This window comes from Rattus norvegicus, chromosome 10 (genome assembly GCF_036323735.1).
Source record: "Rattus norvegicus strain BN/NHsdMcwi chromosome 10, GRCr8, whole genome shotgun sequence".
Taxonomy (NCBI): domain Eukaryota; kingdom Metazoa; phylum Chordata; class Mammalia; order Rodentia; family Muridae; genus Rattus; species Rattus norvegicus.
In genome coordinates, this window is record NC_086028.1 from 95470001 (window position 1) to 95491025 (window position 21025).

Here is a 21025-nt window from a genome sequence, read left to right on the forward strand (position 1 = left end):
AATAGTTATGATTCATGTCCAGATGTTTGGCTCTGGTGTCTTTCACAGCTTCACTACCTTTTTTTTATCAGTAACAATTCAGCATAATAATATAATCACAGTAATCATAATCATAATAATAGAAGGGGTATAACATACAAAGACGCAAAATTTTAGAATTGTAGTCCTAGCAGGAACTCTTTCTGATTTGTTCCAACATTGCTTTGCTTTGCTTTTCTACAAATGCCCCCTTTGCTTCCTTTTCTACAAATGCCAACTCCAGGCCTCTGCCTTTCCTAGACGCCTGTCTGTTCTCGAAAATGACTCAGTATATGAAGATCAAACTACCTACGCCACGTCCACGATCGCATTCTGCCAACCCATCCCTCAGACTCGCCCATCCCCTTCTGCAGTCCTGAAGAATCTCCTGACGTTTGGTGTCTTTCATCCCAGTGATCCTGCTCTGGTGGTTATGCCACCCGCGACTGTCTGCAATACCAGTCTGTAACTTTCTCGACACTATCACCAGAGTGCACAGTCATCCAATAATCCCTGCTTCACAACTCTCAGCGTCCAAAATCCCAGGCTCTTCCCTTCAGTCAGAAAGGCACAGAAAAGACGCCCAGCGTCAGCATGGCGAACATCACACTAAGGATTACTTGTCATGCGCAGAGGGATAATGGGAAAAGCTAGACATCGATTGGTTCTAACAAACAGAGGCCAAAATGCCCACTTTCTCAGGGCACCTCATTAAGTTGTTTGCCCTGCCTTTGACTCACCAGAATGCTGAATCTCGAAGACCCATCATCATCATCAAGCCCTTCATCTTTTTCCTCTCTCTTGCAACACTGATTGACACAAAATAGGTGATTGGGGAGAAGGAAACGATGCAGGTGAAAATGAAGAAATCAGTCAAAATCCCCTCTTGCCTGACGAAAGGATGGATCTTCATGAATTTCCCCGAAACTGACAGCAGTTTCTCCATCACCGAATGGTTTGTCGTGGTCTGAAGAAATGTAATATTTGTTAATAAACTTTTCAAGATCATGAATGATATGTTCTGTTTTAAACCACCCAGGGAATACCTTACTGGCCTTTCATAATCATCTGCTTGAGGAAAATTCCATATTCATGTCCTGCCACTGATCCACTTGGATGGATTCATGAAGATCCATCCTTTTGTCAGGCACTCTGAGTTGATCCGCAATGATCAGATTTGGCCTCCTGTCCATAACACCCTGTCTAACATCACTACAGAATAGTTTGAAATGCTTTTTCTAAACTTGTACATTCAATACACCTCTTACTTACCTCAAGTCTCAAGTTCAACTATTATTCTGGAAATAGACTGGAAATTATTCCATGGCATCCTAGGCTGGGAAACTTTTGCCTTGTTCACTTACAAGGACGTTGTGTCCACATACATAGTGGTTTGAATGAGAATGGATCCCATCCATATGTTTGAATGCTTGGTCTCAGTTAGTAGGGTTGAAGACATTGATACTTAATAGAATGAATTAAATTTTATGGGTTTAATTGCCTACCCCCAAAGAAGCAAGGGTAAGAGAACAGCACTGAATTACCCAAGGCAAGGTGAATATAGTAGTTTTCATAATGGGTCACAAAGGCAAACTGATTTGTGGAACTATTTGGGAAGGATTAGGAGGTGTGGCCCTGCTGGACTCAGGATGGCCTTGTTGGGGGAGGTGAGTCACTGGGGTGTGCTTTGAGTTTTCAAAAGCCCATTCTAGGCTCATTCTTATGGTCTCTGTGCATTGCCTGTGGATCAGGGTGGAACACTCACTCAAAACAACTCTTTCAGCACCAAGCCTGTATACATCCTGACATGATGATCATGGACTAACCTTCTGAAACTGTGAGCAGTGAAATGCTTTTTTAACATAACAGTTGATTTGGTTATGTTGTCTCTTCACAGCAACAGAACACTATGACAGCCCCTATTGTAGCTTTGATGATTTTCTTTTTACATACATGACTTCCTGACAAGGCTGATATCATGCAAGAGGCACCCTCCCTCCAATTTCTGTCATTGTTATATAACATACAGCAACTTTAGTAACTTTTTCCTTGAGTGAGTGAGTTGGGCTAGCCATGTGTATTTTCTTCCTGGTATCTTTTATGCCTCTGGTAATTTGTCTTGTGTATGGGAGTGCATTCAACATTTTGCACTTACTTCTATAATGGCAGCATTGATGGCAGCTTGAAGAGCCACAAATCCTTTCTTCCAGAATATTGATATCAGACAGTCAACATCTTCATACATCTCAAAACAATGAGCTTTGTGGACAAAAGAAACCATAAGCATAAATCATAGGTTATTCCCACCCTGAGAACAGCAAACAGTGGACTTCACATTAGCCCCTAATTCCAACTGCTCAAAGATCTATGAAAGCATAAATTCTATGTGAGTCAAACAAAGGTCTCCCAGGGAAAATCATCTACCTTGAATTATCCCAGCAAGCTTTCTGGTTTCTTTTTAATATTTATATTTTTTATTTTGAGCTTATAATTACACCAAATCCTCCTTGCCTTTCCTTTCTCCAAGCCCTTTGGTGTACCTCTCTCTGCTTTCTTTCAAATTCATGACCTCTTTTTCATAGTATGCATGTGTACATATATATATACATATATATATATATCTCAATATATATAACATATACAACTATATATACATATACAACTATATATACCATATGATATAGAAATGCAACCTGTTCAGTTTATACTTCTATGTATGTCTTCAGGGCAGACCCCTAGGTATTGGAAAATTAATCGATATTCTCTTCCCTGGGGAAGACTATTTTTCCTGTCCTTAGCATTCCTTAGTTGCCTATGTTTCTTTGTGTAAGGCAGAGGCCTCCTGCGTTTCCTATATCCACATTAGCACGTCCGTCTGGGTCATACTTGTGTAGGTCATGTTAGCAAGACATCATGAATGTAGCTTTTCTGACCTCCCTATGAGACACAGCCTCAAGGGACACTTCCTACTCCTCTGACTCTAACAACCTTTCCACCCCCCTCTCCCACAATGATCCCTCTTTAAATTTTGTTTTTATTTTGTATGTATGTGTATTGTCTGAGTTTGTCTATGTACTAACTACATATGTGTATTTAATTCTAGCTCCAAGAGATCTAGTGGCCTTTGAGTAGTCAAACATCACACACACATACACACACACACACACACACACACACACACAGACACACACAGACACACACACCAAAAAAATAGAACATAATATTGAAGCGTGAGATGGGAAGTGGGCCAAGGAGGAGTTATAGGAAGGAATGAGTGTAGATAATTATGGCCAAAATACATTGCATGAAGTTCTAAAAGAATTAATAGAAATACTGTATAGGAAAAATCCTTACAGATATCATCTTATAAATACATATTTGTCAGCCAAAATTCTCTGCGATGTGTATACTAGTTACTTGTGTCTTTGCTGCAATAAAACGCCTGATGAAAACGACTGAGGGAAGAGGAGATTATTTTGACTTCACATATTTCTAATGGAGCTTTTCCAGGCCAGATGAGCCAGCTAACACATGATTCCAAACCTCAGAGAAGGTGAACTCAACATTATCCTTATTCAAAGGTAAACTTTCTTATTATCATCCAGAAAGCTAGGTAACAAAAGCAACCTTTTATTCTTCCTCTGATAACAGCTGATCTTGTCTACTGTCTTATTGACTATGCAGGAGATCTTGTCTACTATCTTGATATTCTGTCCCTCCAGAGTTATGTAGGAATCTCCACTTTTCTAAAACTCAAGATTTCATTTGTTCTAAGATTGTTTCTAATATCCATATCTCTTGGTTCCTGTGCCAAACAAAATTGTACAGATAAATCCAGTAATCACATGTTCCTGTGAAGATGGGTGCCCATTTTATTATGGAATTTTGGAAACTTCTTGTTCATGTAGCTTTAAGAATTTGAACCGAAGTTTAGTCTGTGAACATACTACCCAGAAGGTGCCTAATCTCATCTAAGAAGTTTTCCTATTTCATCTATAAATATTTTACAATTACATACTACAAACAACACTATTTGTTTTGTAAGTGTACATACACATATACATTTGTAAATACATACACATTTTACAGTTCTATATTACAAATAACACTTTGTATTTAAATGTATATACACAAATACATTTGCAAATAGACACATATCTAGCATATATACATCTAGCCATGTGGAGAAATCATACATGGAATATGTTACATTTCAACATGAATAGACATTTTTAGAAGTTCTCTAATTTGATATAATAACATCCATCCTTATGAATGGGTCAACACCATTGGAATAGAGAATAGTGGGACTGTGTATCTGGAGAACTACCTTCATGATCTCCATGTTCCCTTGACTTTGGGATTCTCTGTCCAAATTGAAATTTCAGATGATATGAGAACGTATCAGAGAAAATGACTCTTATTACTTCCTGATGACTTTCTGTTAATTCCCTGATGTTTTCTTCATCCAACAGTCCCAGGACTTTTCTACCTGCAGATGAGGGAGTGGGGACACTGTCATTAGCAAATGACTGAAAGAGAAAATGTTGAGATATCAAGTCTGTTATCTTTCACAAGAGATGTTCATGGAAACAACATTGAATTAAGTACTGACACTGAATACATTGTTCAGTCTAAAAATCTGGGGATGACATTTCTGAAGCTATATTGAGGTATAGTAAAAAGGATTAATTAATAAAAATTAATATATTTATATGTATATATATTATAAATATTATATTTTATAATATAATATTATATATTATTATTTGATTACTGTGCCAACTTCAACAAAATAAAGCATAATATGGTACCAGCGAAATTATTTCTACAGTCATCATTTTAATAAACATAACATGGTACAAATCAGACAATGGTTTATATAAGTAAAAGCAATACAGTATTGTATTCTTTTATGAACCCTGATAATATATTTTACACGTATGAGTGTTTTGCCTGCCTTAATGTATGTGTACCATGTAAATGCATGATACCTGCAGAGATCAGAAGACGCTATCAGATGCCCTGGGACTGGAGTATCAGACAGTTGTCAGCAATCATAATGGTGCAAAGAACCCAATACACGTTCTCTAAAAGAGCAAGAAGTGCTCTTAACTGCTGAACCATCTTCCTAGCCTGATATGTTTGATAAACTAAAACGAACATACAAAAAACAAAGAATGGAAAAATTCAAAATACACCCAGTGTCTATGGTTGATATCTCTAGTCTTTTCTGCAGATACTATGTTCAATGCTATATATCCTGTTAAGACTTAAAAGAATAAAACGGATAGGAATCAAATCCTAACTCTTAGGTTACTAGAACACATACCTGCCATGAAAGGGACAGCAGCTACCTTCTCCATTATCTGTCGGGTCGTGCTGGTGACAGGTGTATACCCTATCATGAACCCAGATTGTGTAAAAGAATCGACTCGTCCCAGATCCTTGGTGGGCACTGAGGAAAAGTCAGTAGCTTCATGACCATGCGGATACCAACACAAGAAAAGCAGAAGGAGCAATGAGCTCATCCATTCCTACGCAGCCCAAGAACAGAGAGAAAAATCACAATTCCAAATTATTCATCCATAACCAACAGAAAAAAAAAACTAAACATAATTCCAAGTTACTCATCCGCAAATATTTTGTCACCAAATTGGCCTCTCTGTTTGTAAAAAGTCCAATTGTGTCTTAAAGACAAACCACATGAAATAGGTGTGGAACAAAATCATCAGTGACTCCAGTCAGTTATTGACAGGAATGAGAATGTGTTGGGCCTCTTAGTGCTTGTGCCGAGGCAGATCCTCAAAATGCAACCAACTGTTGTTTACATTATTCTCACCTAGTGCTACCTTGGCAACCAGTTTGAGACATCTTTGCCGAAAATCTGGTATCGAAGTGGCAGCATAATGTAGTTACAGCATAATGATTACACACCAAGATGTTTCAGATGCTGCTCAGCAGAATGGTGATCATCTGAGGAGTACCACATTGTTTGGTAATTAGAAACCTTAGCTATTCACAGATTCCCAATAAATTATTTTGTTTCCTCAGTGCCTAAGCTTAGACATTTTTTCATAATTTTTTTTTAGTAATGAGTATGTGTCCAACCCCTTCTGATATTTTTGAAGTAAAATTTTTAAACAAGAAAGAAATTCAAGGGCTGGAGAGATGGCTCAGTGGTTAAGAGCGCTGGCTGCTCTTCTAGAGGACCTGGGTTCAATTCCCAGCACCTACATGGCAGCTCACAACTGTTTGGAGCTCCTGTTCCAGGGGATCCAACACCCTCACACAAACATACATGCAGTCAAAACACCAATGTACACAAAATAAAAATAAATAAATTATAAAAAGAGAGAGAGATTCAAATGAGAAAATGCCAAACACCCCTTTCTCTGGGTTGTTTTATTTCCCACAGCTTTAGGCTACAACCATCCTAACTCTTGTATCTATGAGTGGTACACTAGTGAGAAGTGTGACCAGTGGCTTTGAAAGACATTTGATGAATTCTGAATTTCTGGTCAGGGTTAATACTTTTAAACTGACTGAATCAAGTATCTTCAAACATACATATGACTGTAAAACAGTTCCAGCTGTATCAGGGAGATTTGCTCATCCATTCACATTTTGGCATGTAGGGTGATATATGAGAAAAAGCACACACAATTCTCGGGCAAGATACATTTATATCATCATCAGTCAGTGGCAATGACATTGAACCATACCATCAAGGTCTCCCTTCTCAGTCTCCATTTCTTAAGAAGGTTCTTCTGTAATAAAGCACAAGTTTGTTGGCGCACACTTATCTCTCTCTTGATCATGTTGCCCTATTTAATGAGAAAAGAGGTAGAGAAATCAAAATAAATGCAGTGCTTAAGAGGAATAAATAACCACTGGATGGAGAGTAGCCCACTGAGGTCGCTGAATGCTTCTCACTTCCCCAGGTCCCGACTCTGCCCATTGTTTATTCGTGGCAGACTCTTCTGGGTACCTGTTCATACCTCTCAGCTCTGAGTTTACACCTCAGAGCTTTCTCTACAAAGATGGGACTGGCCCTTTGATGCTTAATTTTATTACTAGTTGGACTGATGTCAAGCTTTGTCGATAGAGGGGTTTTCTTAGTCTGTTTTCTATTGTTACATTGAAAAAGAATGAGGTTAGATAGTCTGCAAAGGAAAGATGGTTAATTGGGTCAATTTTCCTGGTGACACAGCATGGCACTTTTTGTCTTGGCAGTCCTAGGCTGGATCATGGTATGATACAGGGATGCGAAGGGAGAGCTAACATATTTCACAAGATGAACATCAGTTTCTTCTAAGAGTGGTATCCCTACTTACCACTTCCTCTACGGTTCCACCACTCTTTTTTTTTTGGAGCTGGGGACGGAACCCAGGGCCTTGCGCTTGCTAGGCAAACACTCTACCACTAAGCTAAATCCCCAACCCCTCCACCACTCTTAATATCACCACATGGCATCCAAGTATCTGGAATGTGAACTCTTGGAGGGTTTAGGAGACAAACGGAATCCGAGCTCTAGGAGAACTGGAAGAGCGTTTTAGAAAGAAGAGGCCATCCTCGGCTCATGGTGGTTTGCCAGCCAGCCTTATACAGGAAGCATACTTCCTTACTGCTCAGACCAAGGGGTTCTCTGCCGTGTAAAGAACATGGAGGCTGTATGTCTCTCTGCCCTTCCTCTAACCTTGACTTCAGCCATGCTAACGGACAGTAAAGACTTTTCCTCACAACTTCGTCTCCTTTACCTTTCCTATTACAAAGACTACACACTCTAGTTCTCTCTATTTATTTATTTTCGTTTATTGAAAATAGATTATTTTATCATATGCTATGTCCTGATTATGGTTTCCCCTCCCTCCACCCTCACAGATACTCCCACCTCTCTTCCCCTTCAGATCCACTCCCTTTCTATCTCTCATTGGGAAAAACATCATGTTTCCAAGAGATAAGAACCGAAGATGAGAAAATAAAATATAATAAGGTAAAGCAAAAACCGTCATAGTGAAGTTGGCTATGGCAACCCAACAGGAGAAAAAGAGTCCCAAGAGCAGGCATAAGAGTCAGAGACCTACTAGTTCTTATGGCCAAAATAAGAATGCTAAGCAAATATCTAATATCTCTACGCATATCTATCTCTCTATCTCTTATTTTATCTTATACATCTCAGAATGGCTTAGGTCAATACACAAAGGACAGCTCATGCTGGCAAGGATGTGAAGCAAGAGGAACACTCCTCCATTGCTGGTGGGAGCAAAACCTTGTATAGCCACTATGAAAACCAGTACAGCAGTTAATCCGAAAGTTGGGGCTCAGTCTAACTCAAGATCCAGCTCTACCACTCTGGGGCGTATACCCTAAGGATGCTCCACCTTACCACAAGAAGACTTGCTCAACAACGTTCATTACGGCTCTAATCTTAAGAGCCAGAAACTAGAAACAACCTATATATCCCTCAACAGAAAAATGGATAAAATAAAATAAAATAAAATAAAATAAAATAATAAAATAAAATAAAAATGTTGCTTATTTACACAATGGAGTTTCAACTCGGCTGCTTAAAATCAAAATGACACCATGAACATTTCAGACAAATGGATACAACTAGGAAAAAAAAATCATCCTGTGTGAAGCACCTCGAACCCAGAAAGATAGATATAGTGTGGATTCACTTACAAGTAGATATTGGCTGTGAAGTAAATGATAACCACGCTATAATCAACCCAGAGACCCAAAGATGTTATGTGAAGAAGAGGACTGTAGAGGACATTCATGGATCTCTCTGAGAGGGGGAAATAGAACAGATTTTATGGGTCATCTGAGGGCAAATGGGGACAGGAGCAGGAGGATCAGGTGTGTGTCAGGGAGATGGGCTGGAGACAGAGATACATGGAATTAGGGGTATTTGAGGGATTATATGGGAACCTAGTGCAGTGAAAACTTTATGGAATAAATGAAGTTTATTCTAATGAGAACTTCTAATAATGGGGGACACAGGCTCAACTGACCTTCTCTTGTTTCTCTTGAAGGATTCCAGGACTGAAATTGGGTTGCATTCAGTCGAGTTGTTGGCCAAGGGGGCCCCATGGGAATACCCAAACAACCCAGGCTGTTGCTAAGGCAAAGGGTTGCTCTTTGGAATCAGACAGTTGGGGACCTATTGCTGAGGAAAACACTCAAACAACTCTTTGGATATGGAGAAGCCCAGCTGGTGCCTTTACCCATACATTCTAATCTCTTTGATGAGGGAATTCTGCATGCTACTGCAAGAGAAATGTGTGACCCTGCCCAGCTACACTCTAGTTCATTGCCTTTGGTTTGCCCTCCTGGATTATCCACTTTGTCAACACACTTTCTCCCCACCCAAGTGTATTCTTCCCTGGATAATCTCTACAGCCCTAGGATACCCTTTTTAGGTCTCTATCCATATTCATACATATTATTATTTAATCGTTGGTTATCTTGATCTTCCTTTATGCAAATCACTGTATGGGTTTTGTTTTCCGATTATTCCCAGGGCAATGCCCATGAACACACACTTCCTAGTGTATACAAATTCATTCTAACTTACCATTCCTACTCGATGTAGCTTGTTTAAGAATCTGAGTAAACAAAGTAGGAATTAACCTCAGACCATTTAACAGAATCGCTGATACTTCTAATAGAAATGGTATACGTTGTTCCAAATTTCTTTGGCGAGAAGACGTTAAAATTTCCCTCTTCTGCAAGGGAAAACTAAATTTGTACTGTGTTTCTATGAAAAAAAATTACAGAGTCAGAAAAGTCATGAGAGTGCAAGACCTAAAAGATGACAACTATGATATCTTAGTTTTTATATTTTAGCATGTATGCCGAGGGGCTGGAGAGGTGGCTCAGCAGTAAAGAACACTTACTGCTCCTGCAGAGGCCCCAGTTTGGTTCTCAGCACCTACACAGAATTTCACAACAATCTGTCACTTCCAATCCAGCATATCTTATGTCATCTTTTGGCCTCTACTAGCACCATACACATGTGGAGCACATATGTACACACACACACACACACACACACACACACACACACACACACACACACAAACAAGTCACTACTCATACACATAAAACCAAAACAAATAAACGCATTTAAGTTTACTAAGAATGAAGAGGGATTACATTGTTAGGAATATATTCTTTCTGAAATCATTATTTAAGCCTGATAAACAACTTCAGCAAAGTGGCTGGATATAAAATTAACTCAAACAAATCAGTAGCCTTCCTCTGCTCAAAGGATAAATAGGCTATGAGAGAAATTAGGGAGACGACACCCTTCACAATAGTCATATACCATAAATACCTCAGTGTGACTGTAACCAAGCAAATGAAAGATCTGTATGACAAGAACTTCAAGTTTCTGAAGAAAGAAATTGAAGATCTCAGAAGATGGAAAGATCACCCACACTCATGGATTGGCAGGATCAATATTGTAAAAATGGCTATCTTTCCAAAAGCAATCTACAGATTCAATGCAATCCCCACCAAAATTCCAACTCAATTCTTGATAGAGTTAGAAAGAGCAATTTGCAAATTCATTCAGAATAACAAAAAACCCAGGATATCGAAAACTATCCTCAACAATAAAAGAACTTCTGAGGGAATCACCATTCCTGACCTCAAGCAGTATTACAGAGCAATAGTGATAAAAAACTGTATGGTACTGATACCATACCAGGCAGGTAGATCAATGGAACAGAATTGAAGACCCAGAAATGAACCCACACACCTATGGTCACTTGATCTTTGACAAAGGAGCTAAAACCATCCAATGGAAAAAAGATTGCATTTTCAACAAATGGTGCTGGTTCAACTGGAGGTCAGCATGTAGAAACCAAATCGATCCATTCTTATTGCCCTGTACAGAGCTCAAGCCCATGTGGATCAAGGACTCCACATAAAACCAGATACACTCAAACTAATAGAAGAAAAAGTGGGGAAGAGCCTCAAATACATGGGCACTGGGGAAAATTTCCTGTACAGAACACCAATGGCTTATACTCTAAGATCAAATATTGACAAATGGGACCTCATAAAATTGCAAAGCTTCTGTAAGGCAAAGGACACTGTCATTAGGACAAAACAGCAACCAACAGATTTGGAAGAGACCCTTACCAAACCTACATCTGATAGAGGGCTAATATCCAATATATACAAATAACTTGAGAAGTTAGACTCCAGAGAATCAAATAACACTATTAAAAATGGGGTATAGAGCTAAACAAAGTATTCTCAGTTGAGGAATATCAAATGGCTGAGAAGTACCTAAAGAAATGTTCAACATCCTTAGTCATCAGGGAAATGCAAATCAAAACAACCCTGACCTCACACCAGTCAGATGGCTAAGATCAAAAACTCAGATGACAGCAGATGCTGGTGAGGATGTGGAGAAAGAGGAACACTCCTCCATTGTTGGTGGGATTACAAGCTGGTACAACCACTATGAAAATCAGTCTGGAGGTTCCTCAGAAAATTGGACATAGGACTACCTAAAGACTCAGCTATACCACTCCTGGGCATATACCCAAAAGATGCTCCAACATTAACAAAGACACATGTTCCACTATGTTCATAGCAGCCTTATTTTTAATAGCCAGACATTGGAAAAAAACCAGATGTTCTTCAATAGAGGAATGGATACAGAAAAATGTGGTACATCTACACAATGGAGTACTACTCAGCTATCATAAACAATGACTTCCTAAAATTCATAGGCAAATGGAGAGAACTAGAAAATATGATCCTGAGTTAGGTAACCCAGTCACAAAATAACACACATGGTATGTATTCACTGATAAGTGGATATTAGCCCTAAAGCTTTAATTACCCAAGATACAAAGCACAGACAACATGAAGCTCAAGAAGAAGGATGACCAAAGTGTGGCTGCATCAGTCCTTCTTAAAAGGGAGAACAAAAATATTCATAGGAGGAGATATGGAGACAAAATTTGGAGCAGACACTGAAGGAATAGCCATTCAGATCCTGCCCCACGTGGGGAATCCAAGTCATATACATACAGCCATGAAACCCAGACAATATTGCTGATGTCAGGAGGTGCATGCCAACAGGAGCCTGATATAGCTGTTTCATGAGGGGCTCTGCCAGAGCATGACAAACACAAAAGCAAATGCTTTAAGCCAACCGTTGGACTAAGAATAGGGTCCCCATTGGAGGAATAAGAGAAAGGATTGAAGGAGCTGAAGGGGTTTTCAACCCCATAAGAACAACAGTACCAACCAACTAGAGTTCCCAGAAACTAAGCTAACATCCAAAGAGTACACATGGACAGACCCATGGGTCCAGATGCATATGTAGCAGAGGATGGCCCTGTTGGCCAAGGCTGTTTCCCCCAGTGTAGGGGAATGTTAGGGCAGGAAAGCAGGAAGGGGTGGGTGGGTGAACACCCTCATAGAAGAAGGGGGAGGGCTTGGAATAGGGGGGTTTATGGATGGGAAACCAAGAAAGGGAATAACATTTGAAATGCCAATAAAAAGTATCCAATAAAAAAATAAATGAAAGTGTGTCTTTCCTACAGATCGCCAATTCCTGACACTATCATCCTCTGGATAGTTTCCCTGATATCTCCTTTTACTTATAGTGCATAATTTCCCACGACGGTATCACTACTCCCTTAACCATTAAAAATAAAAAGACACGTAATCTACAAAATCTTAACTTTTCTTGGAATTATCAAAGGGTCTAAAGGAGAAGAAAGCCAAGTGAACTAATTCTAGAGGGTCATAGACCTGAAGGACATGTGCAACCCATGGGCAGTTTGGCTTTGGTGTAAAATATAGAGAAAGACCTGGCTTCCTGAATCCAGGTGAGAAGAAAGCAGGTGAGGTTCTAGTGAATTCTCACTAACCCTGTGTTTTCCAACACATTTGCATATCTGCAGTTCCTCAGAGCCCACTGCTTGCTCGCCAAGTTTTTGCTTTGGCGCCATTGTATCCACACAATACGATGGACGTAAACAAGAGAAAAGAGAGAGAGCTTGGTGTGTCATATGGCACCGCGCCTGTACATTTCTCAAATGTTTTTCTCCAAAGGCAAATGCTGCATAGGAACAGGGATTCCTGAGAGCCCTGGACAAAGACCAGGACCATGACAAGGGAGTGAAACAGAAGCCAACTTGTATTAGGAGCAATCTGCAAATTCTCCAAACTGCACTCCCAGTGATGTTTCAGCAAAATTACACTGCTGATGGAGAATCGGTATAAGCAGGAAAATAATAAAAAGTGTGTGTGTGTGTGTGTGTGTGTGTGTGTGTGTGTGTGTGTCCCCGTGTGTGTGTCTGTATGTATGTATACATGTGGGGGCTAGAAGGTAATGATGAATGTATTCCCTAGCCACTACCCAACTTGTTTCTTCAGTCAACGTCTTTCATGAGCCTGCGGCCCTCAAAGTAGTCTAGGCTGGCTGACCAGAGAACCCCGGGGATCCTCACACACATATTTATTCCCATGCACACATCCCCGTGCCTGGCTTCTGGGGACTGAACTCTGTTTGTGCCAAGGGAGATGAAGAAAATCACCCTTCCTTCATCAAATGGCTTGTACTAAGAAAAACCCAATGGTGATCACCATTGGGAGTGAGCTTGGCTATCCCCAAATGTAACCCACAATGGTTTCATTTTGTTTCGTTCTTTACTGGTTCCAGAGCAAAGAGAAATTACTGTTGAGGTTTTCAATAGGGACATGGCATGGAATTAAGCTATTCGGAAGAGCAGAAGGGCGTTCTCACATGTCCGAGACCACCCAGCAGGAATAAGGTAGAAACGGGTAGGAAGAAGAAAAGTGTAGAGGAAAGCCCACCTCAAGGCCTAAGTCTATAGAACGTAAAGCTAACTCTGAAGCTCAATCCAGAAAGGCCTCTGCCATATTTCAGGCACCAGGTCGAGCTGAAAGGTACATTGTTCTTTTCATGGGACCGAGATGAGAAATGGAGAGAAAACCCCTCTGAGGCCCAAGTGCCCTTGAGAGTTAAGTGTAGGGGCTGGGAGATGACTCAATTGGTTAAGCGCTTACCGTACAAATATGAAGGCCTTAGTTCAGATCTCTAGCACCCACATAAAGCCTAGCAAGTCAGTGCACATCTGTCCTCCATAAGGCAGATGATGAGGGAAGCAGGTAGATCCCAGGGGATGCTGGCCAGCCAGCTTAGCCAAAACAGTGAGCTCCAGTTAATACTTAAATAAGGTGAGGCTGATTGGGGGAGGGCTGATGTTGACCTTTGGCCCCCACATGTGTGTGTAACTGTGCTCTCTGTCTCTCTCTGTTTCTCTCTCATGCTCCCTCTCCCTTCCCCCCCCCCAACTCTCTCTCTCTCCCTCCCTCCCTCCCCCCCACACACAGAGAGAGAGAGAGAGAGAGAGAGAGAGAGAGAGAGAGAGAGAGAGAGAAGCCGAGCAAGCCTGTTAGTGCACATCTATACCCCATAAGTCAGAATGTGTTACTGTGTTAATGGAACAGAAACAGTGGGGGGAAAAATTGAGCACCTTAGTCTCATAGCAAGCATAAGCAAATGTAGACTTGCCAATCTGGGGACGTGTAGAGGACTTCCTATTGATTTATGCTGTGCTGTATTGTACAGAAGGCAGCTGTCTATATATTGAATGGTCTTTAGATTGCCGCTGTAAATCGTTTCCTTTGGTGAGTTTGTTGAGTCTCTTTGTCTATAGGGGTTCTTTTTTATTCTATGTCCTTAGCTGCTAGTTCAACTTTGTTAACCTCAAACTGCTAACCCCATTCAGCACACCCATTTTACCTTGGTTTCAGTCTAACTTAACAGCTCTCTCAACCTTGTATTTTATGTGTATTTCTTATTTAGAAAGCACGGTGTGGTGGTTAAGAGCACTTGTAGCTCTTACAGAGGACCCAGGCTCAACTCCAGCATTCACACTGGGCAGCTTACAGTCATCTGCAACTTCAGTTCTAAGGGATATAACACCTTATTCTGGTCTCTGTAGGATCCTGCACGTACATGGTGCATATACAGTGAAGCAGGTACATACATATACACAAATAAAAATTCACTAAGAAAGGAACACATTTCTATGTTTTGAATCATATGCACATATCCTTCTTCAGGTGGTTTTAACTGATTATTTGGTCAGTATGCTTGTGTATACACAGTGTAAGACCATAGGACCCAAGATGCTGTTGGGAAACTCTGTTTCTTTTATGTCTGTCAAGCAAATTGCCCTGCATCGACTACTTATGCTCTTTCCTTTTGCCTTTGTTTTTTGTCTCCTCTCTCAAATGCTAGATATTTAAGTGTGTGAGATTTTTAATTTAATTTTTCATTTAATTTTTATTTCAACTAATCTTGTTGCAGGATTTCTTATAGGCAACACAGTTTGGAACTTCATAGCAAATGTTCCCAAATACTAGAGAAGAACGTCACCTCGTCTCTTCACAGTGGTCTTGACTGTCCTAACACCTTCCCTCCTGTGTCAGATACCACCAACCGTTCACCAAGGAAATCTATGTTCTCTCTGTCCACTTTTCGGCTGAACTGTGCAGATCTTGTTTGCTGGACCTGGGATCTGAGGACCTGAGAGAATGGGGCAGACTACAGTCTGATGCTGTAAATGACCTTACTTCAGTTTTATTATACCTTTATACATGGATTAACAAAGATAGCAGTGATCTAAAACAGTTGTTTGAGCTCTAAAGAACACATGGTGAGAAAAACATGTCAATAAAGCCAGTGAGCACATAGTACATTTTAACAGAGCAGCCCTTTCCCAGAATTCCTCGGGACAGTGCAGCTGAAATGCCAGGCACATCCTATAGATCACATCTGGGAAAGCACAAAAGTAAAGCAGAAAGCTATACCCAGGTTCAGCACACACTGGCCGGATTGGGTTCTAGGGCTATGATCTGACATCCAACAAGAATAAACGTGCCTTATAATCGAATGTAAATATTCAGCACAGGAGACCCAAAATCACATCCAAGAACAAGCCAGGGTACAAATGCATTTCTGCTCCCCCCAGCCCCTCCCCGCAGAACCTCTCTCACAGTTCTCCAAGGTATTGTTCATCATGGGTCATCCTTTTGACCATGTTTTGACATCTCTTTCCAAATTCCAAACAATATTCCATTCACAAGGGCGAAGGAGTTCCTTCTAACCAGTGGCACATAAACAGGGGAAATGCAGGGCATTTGTGAGTCCTAATCTAGAGAAATGGATGGATTTCTGTTTTCCTTTCCCTCTTTAGATGGTGTACCAAGCAAGCAATTGCTAGAACCTTAAAATCGTACAGGAGAGAGGCCAAACAATGATATTAGATTTTATTGTATTGGGGCCAGCATATAATCTTGGTTTGAGTTATTCATATAGCCCTTCCATACATTAACTAGTGTGTTCTTGCCAACCCATGTGTGAGGGGTTTTCCTGTTGCAGAGGGCAGCAGTTGCAAGAGGCTTCAGCTGTTCAAAATGCTGGGAATGCTGAGCCACAGATGGAGTGACTACCTCAGTCCCCTCCTCAGATGCAGGTGATGTCATAGCACAGGGAGCAGAAAGAATGAAGGACCTGAGGGTGAGGGGAGTGCTCTGAAGGGTGAGGGGAGTGCTCTGAAGAAGGGTGAGGGGAGTGCTCTGAAGGGCTGGACTTGAGTCCTGATAGAGCTGTTGCACAGAGGATAACAGCTGGGTTTACCTGCACAAGAGCTCCCCATGATCAAGAGACTTAAAAATGACAACAGAGACCATATCCAGAGGTTAGGCACCACCCCTGGTTGAGGGATGGGACCACCAATGCACCTCAAAATTTTAATCTAGAATTTTTTGTGTCTAAAGAAAATACAGAGTCTAAGAATGGAGCTAAGGCTGAAGGAAAGGCCATCCAGAGACTGCCCCACCTGGGGATTCATCCCATCTGCAGACACCAAAGCCAGACACTATTGCTGATGCCAAGAAGTGCTTGCTGACAGGAACCTGTTATAGCTGTTTCCTGAGAGCCTGACCAATACAGATGCTGATGCTTGCAGCCAACCATTAGACTGAGCATGGGGATCCCAAGGGAAGAGTTAGGAGAAGGACTGAAGGAGCTAAAGGGGATTGCAACCCCATAGGAAGAACAACAATATCAACCAATCAACATCGGTCCCCCCCCAGAGCTCCCTGGGACTAAACCAACCAAAAATTACACATGGAGAGACCCCATGGCTGCAGCAGCAGATGCAGCAGAGGGTGGCTTTATTTGGCATCAGTGGAGGGGAGACCCTTGGTCCTGTGGAGGGTGCATTCCCCAGCATAGGGGAATGCTAGAGGGTGAGGCAGGAGTGGGTGGGTGGGTGGGTGGGTTAGGGAGCACCCTCACAGAAGCAAAGGGGAGGGGATGGGATGGGTGCTTGCAGAGGGAAACCCTGGAAGGGGGGACAACATTTGGAATGTAAACAAATAAAATGACCACTATAAATAAAGAAAGCTGACTATTGTTTCGACTACAGAAGGGAAGAGTGGGACTGCTGTAGATGATGGAGGCCTGGGGTTTGTCTGCTTGCCCTCCTCTCGCTCTCCTACTGTTGTAAGAGTAGACCTGGATGGCGAAAAGCCTAAGACACAGAACCAGCTATGTAGTTGGAAGGGGCACTTGGATTTCTTAGAAAAACATGGACACCCCATGTTTCTCCTGGTTAACATTTGTCTGTGCACAACTTTATCTAGTTTGTTAAAACCCTGGGTGACATTTTAAATGTTTGACTCATAAGATACTGACAGCTATTCTGCCATTTAAAACCTGATTAACAGATGACAATATTTTAAAAGTGAATTAAATCGTGCATGACCCTTTGCTTTGCACAATGTCTCACTATGTTTTTATTCTCTTGTTTAATTTTACTTCCCTTTATTCTCATCCTACTTTTTATATTCTTATCAACTTTTACTGAACTGATAAAGGTGTCTCCCTTCCCTCAATGTCCTATCCTGTTCAAGGCATACTGTAATGATATCATATATCTTCGATGGCTACTCTTAATTTTCCTGAAGAACTGTAATTTATTTTACAAAAATGTAACAGCTTTTATTACGATATATTTTTACGAGCACTGTCTACCTACTCGAGCTCCCTGATGAATTCTAACTGATCTGTTTATTATACAGAAATGTGACTCAACTTTGAGGTAATCACAAATGGATTTATGTCTACCAATAATAATGATACATTAGCTTTCCAGTGAACAGTGGTTTCTGTGGGGAGGTCTTTTATCTGGGAGGCAGAGGTAGAAACTCCATCTGTCCAGTGGCTTTGGACTGGCTTTATCTGGATTGAGAATTCATGATCCTTTGTCTTGTGTGTGAGCTGGTACACAGGAAAGCCTCCCAGGGGCTTTGCCCAGAACTGACTGAAGAATAAGACTGCCATAGAGACTGCTAGCAGAACAGAACAGACCTTTCCCACAGGAGCACAGAAAAATCACAGCTTTAGCTAATTCAGCACTGAGTGAAGACCATCTATAGGAGAGAGGGTGGGCATGTATGTTTGTGTGTAAATATCAACGGGCAATTTGGTAAGGGAATTTGCATCTATATCTATATCATTTCATTAAACAGAAGTGTGAAATGTCCTGCAGAAGATGTTCAGTGCATAATGACACCACCTCCTGCTACAACTTCAACAATCAATACTGTGCAAACATGCTCTGGTGAGCCTCTTCTGGAAACTATGGGATGGAAATGCTCTTCAAAGGCTTTTTTCCTGAGGGAGGAAATAGGATACCTAAACTGAAGTATGGAAGGGAAGATTCCCCCAGAATCTGATGCTTTTCAGTTTTCTGGGAAACATGCCAGGGGCGTGAATGGCCCAGGGCTTTTTGACCACAGTCAGAAGCTCCATCACTGGTGCTCCGTCCTGAGAACCAAAGTGAGCACCACCCATAGCAAAGAGGAGTGGGCGGGTCCTTACCGGGGAGTGGGCGGGTCCTTACCGGAAGTCCTCCTCATGTTCACCAAGAGAGCTCACACAGTGGCAAGTTTTCTAGAGCCAAAGTTCAGGTGACAAGTCCTGGCCAGTCTAATGGGAGACACAATGACTGAAGCAGGCTCAGGGGCTACTGCCACGGGAGGAAACTGAATAGGGCTGTGAAAGGAAGCTCTGGGAGGCAAGGCTGACAGACAAGGAAAGAAATGAGAAAAACCCACAGAAAGAGAGAAGGAAGGGAAAGATGCCAAGAGTGTATCAGGTCGGAGTGCCCAGGGATGGGAGCTAAGGAGCCTCACAGATCATTCTCAGTCCGGATAACCCAGAGCGAACAACTTTTAAGGAGGCTGTGTAGTTGGGGTACAGGGTTGTCTAAGTAGAGATCTCAATACAGAATCAGCCACAGCCTCACTGGGCATGGAGACTGCAATGTGTCTGCAACTTCTTTGATTTTACAGGTCAATCAAAATTGCCCCCTGTCTGTCCACTCCTGGTGTGTGTTCTGTGGTTTGTAGAAAGACTAAAGGCTTGAATCCTCCTTATCCGTGGAGTAAATAATATCCAAGATGTTTAAGTGTGGATGGGAGGGGAAAGGGGGATGGAGAAGGGGAGGAGGAGAGAGGAGGGGAGGAGGAGGGGAAAGGTGGAGGGAGGGAGAGACAGACAGAGTGAGAGAGACTAAGTTTTTCTCCTCCCCTGTTGCTCTGGGAGCCTGGCACTCCTGTGCTCCAGGATGAGCATTCAAAGTCAGGCTGTGAGCTGATGGGAGAGTCTACCCATTTCAGGATTTCACCCATGGTGTCAGAAGAGTCAGAGATCCTGGAACAGACACAGTTGGCTGAATTCATCAAAAGTGTTCTGTGAACACTCTTGGGAAGCAGTCTCAGAAAACTTGTAACCCCAAACTGTCAAATTACATCATCAAAGCAAACAGCTCCAGAGGCTGCACCAGCTTCCCAGTGCCTCAGCTCCTCACAGTCTGTTGGCTAATTTCAGCTCATTTTCACACCCATGTTATGGCTCAGCAGAGCATCACGGCTGCATATTTTAAAGACATATTTTAATCCAATACCTTGCTCCATTTAATATTACACACCAGACACCAAAACATCCCAAAACAGCTCATTGATTTTTAAAAACAACTCTGGCACAGACGGGTAGCATTCGGCTCATAAAACTGCTCAGTTTTCATTATCACGACAATAATAGCCCCGATGCCCAAACAAATAAACCCGATAAGGAAGACAAAAATCTCAGAAACTTACTGAAGGGAAATGCGAAGCAAGGGCTCCAGAAGCACCATTTATTCGCTGGCACTGTTTAGAATAAAGTGAGTCACCTCCCCCCCCTCCCCCTGCTCTCCAACACCTTTCAAGAGTTTAACTGTTTGCTGTCCGTGAGCACAACCGAAGGCTGCTCTCAGCGGGAGTTTAAGACCTCGGCTCGATCGTCTTGCCAAACACCACGGTCACGTGACCGCGATGGCTGCTCCTCTCTTACTGTTGTGCACCCAGCCCCCGCAGGGCGGTACCAGTTATATTTGGTCACCTGGCTATGTCACTGTATAACGGAGGAAATGCAATATTCCCAAGCTTGCAGTATGCCTAAGCTATTCTGTTAGATGCTCACTGTGACTGGAGCTGTCAGCAACAGTTAATGCTTTGCTTTTAAACCAGAAGGAGGTGAATCAGAGAGCTGCATCATCAAAAAGGGTCCTCTCCACCCACAGCTCTGGGCTTCTGACTCCTTCTCTTAAGATTTTCAATCTTATTTCTCAGTTTTGCTTTCATTTAGTTCTTGTGCGTGTGTGTGTGTGTGTGTGTGTGTGTGTGTGTGTGTGTGTGTGTTTTCCAATTTCCATTGGGCTTTAGTCTTTACTATTGATTTATGGAATAAGTCTTAGCGTCTTGATTCTAGATACTGGAGATGGTTATCTCGGAGGTCCCTTCTGCTCCTGAAGGGAGGAGATAGCCATCAAGCGTCGCCATCAGGTGCTCTCCATATTACTGTTACTGTTGCAGGTCGATTGCC

At 41.7% G+C, this 21025-nt stretch overlaps 1 protein-coding gene across 2 annotated transcripts in view; it reads right to left on the reverse strand.

Annotated features, from left to right (window-relative positions):
* The window catches only part of Abca8 (ATP binding cassette subfamily A member 8), a 73664-nt gene extending 53017 nt beyond the window's left edge, over nt 1-20647 (reverse strand). The window contains exons 1-6 of one of the 2 annotated variants that reach the window (XM_039087437.2): nt 20260-20647; nt 6744-6845; nt 5351-5555; nt 4349-4510; nt 2174-2277; nt 759-985 (exon numbers count right to left, since the gene is read on the reverse strand). In XM_039087437.2, the coding sequence (XP_038943365.1) occupies nt 759-985; nt 2174-2277; nt 4349-4510; nt 5351-5555; nt 6744-6839 (794 nt within the window). In that variant the 5' untranslated portion in view covers nt 6840-6845; nt 20260-20647. Of the gene's footprint in view, nt 1-758; nt 986-2173; nt 2278-4348; nt 4511-5350; nt 5556-5860; nt 5995-6743; nt 6846-20259 lie in introns of those variants that run through there. The other variant, XM_039087438.1, reaches the window with a different exon arrangement.
* Nucleotides 20648-21025: the final 378 nt, after the last annotated feature.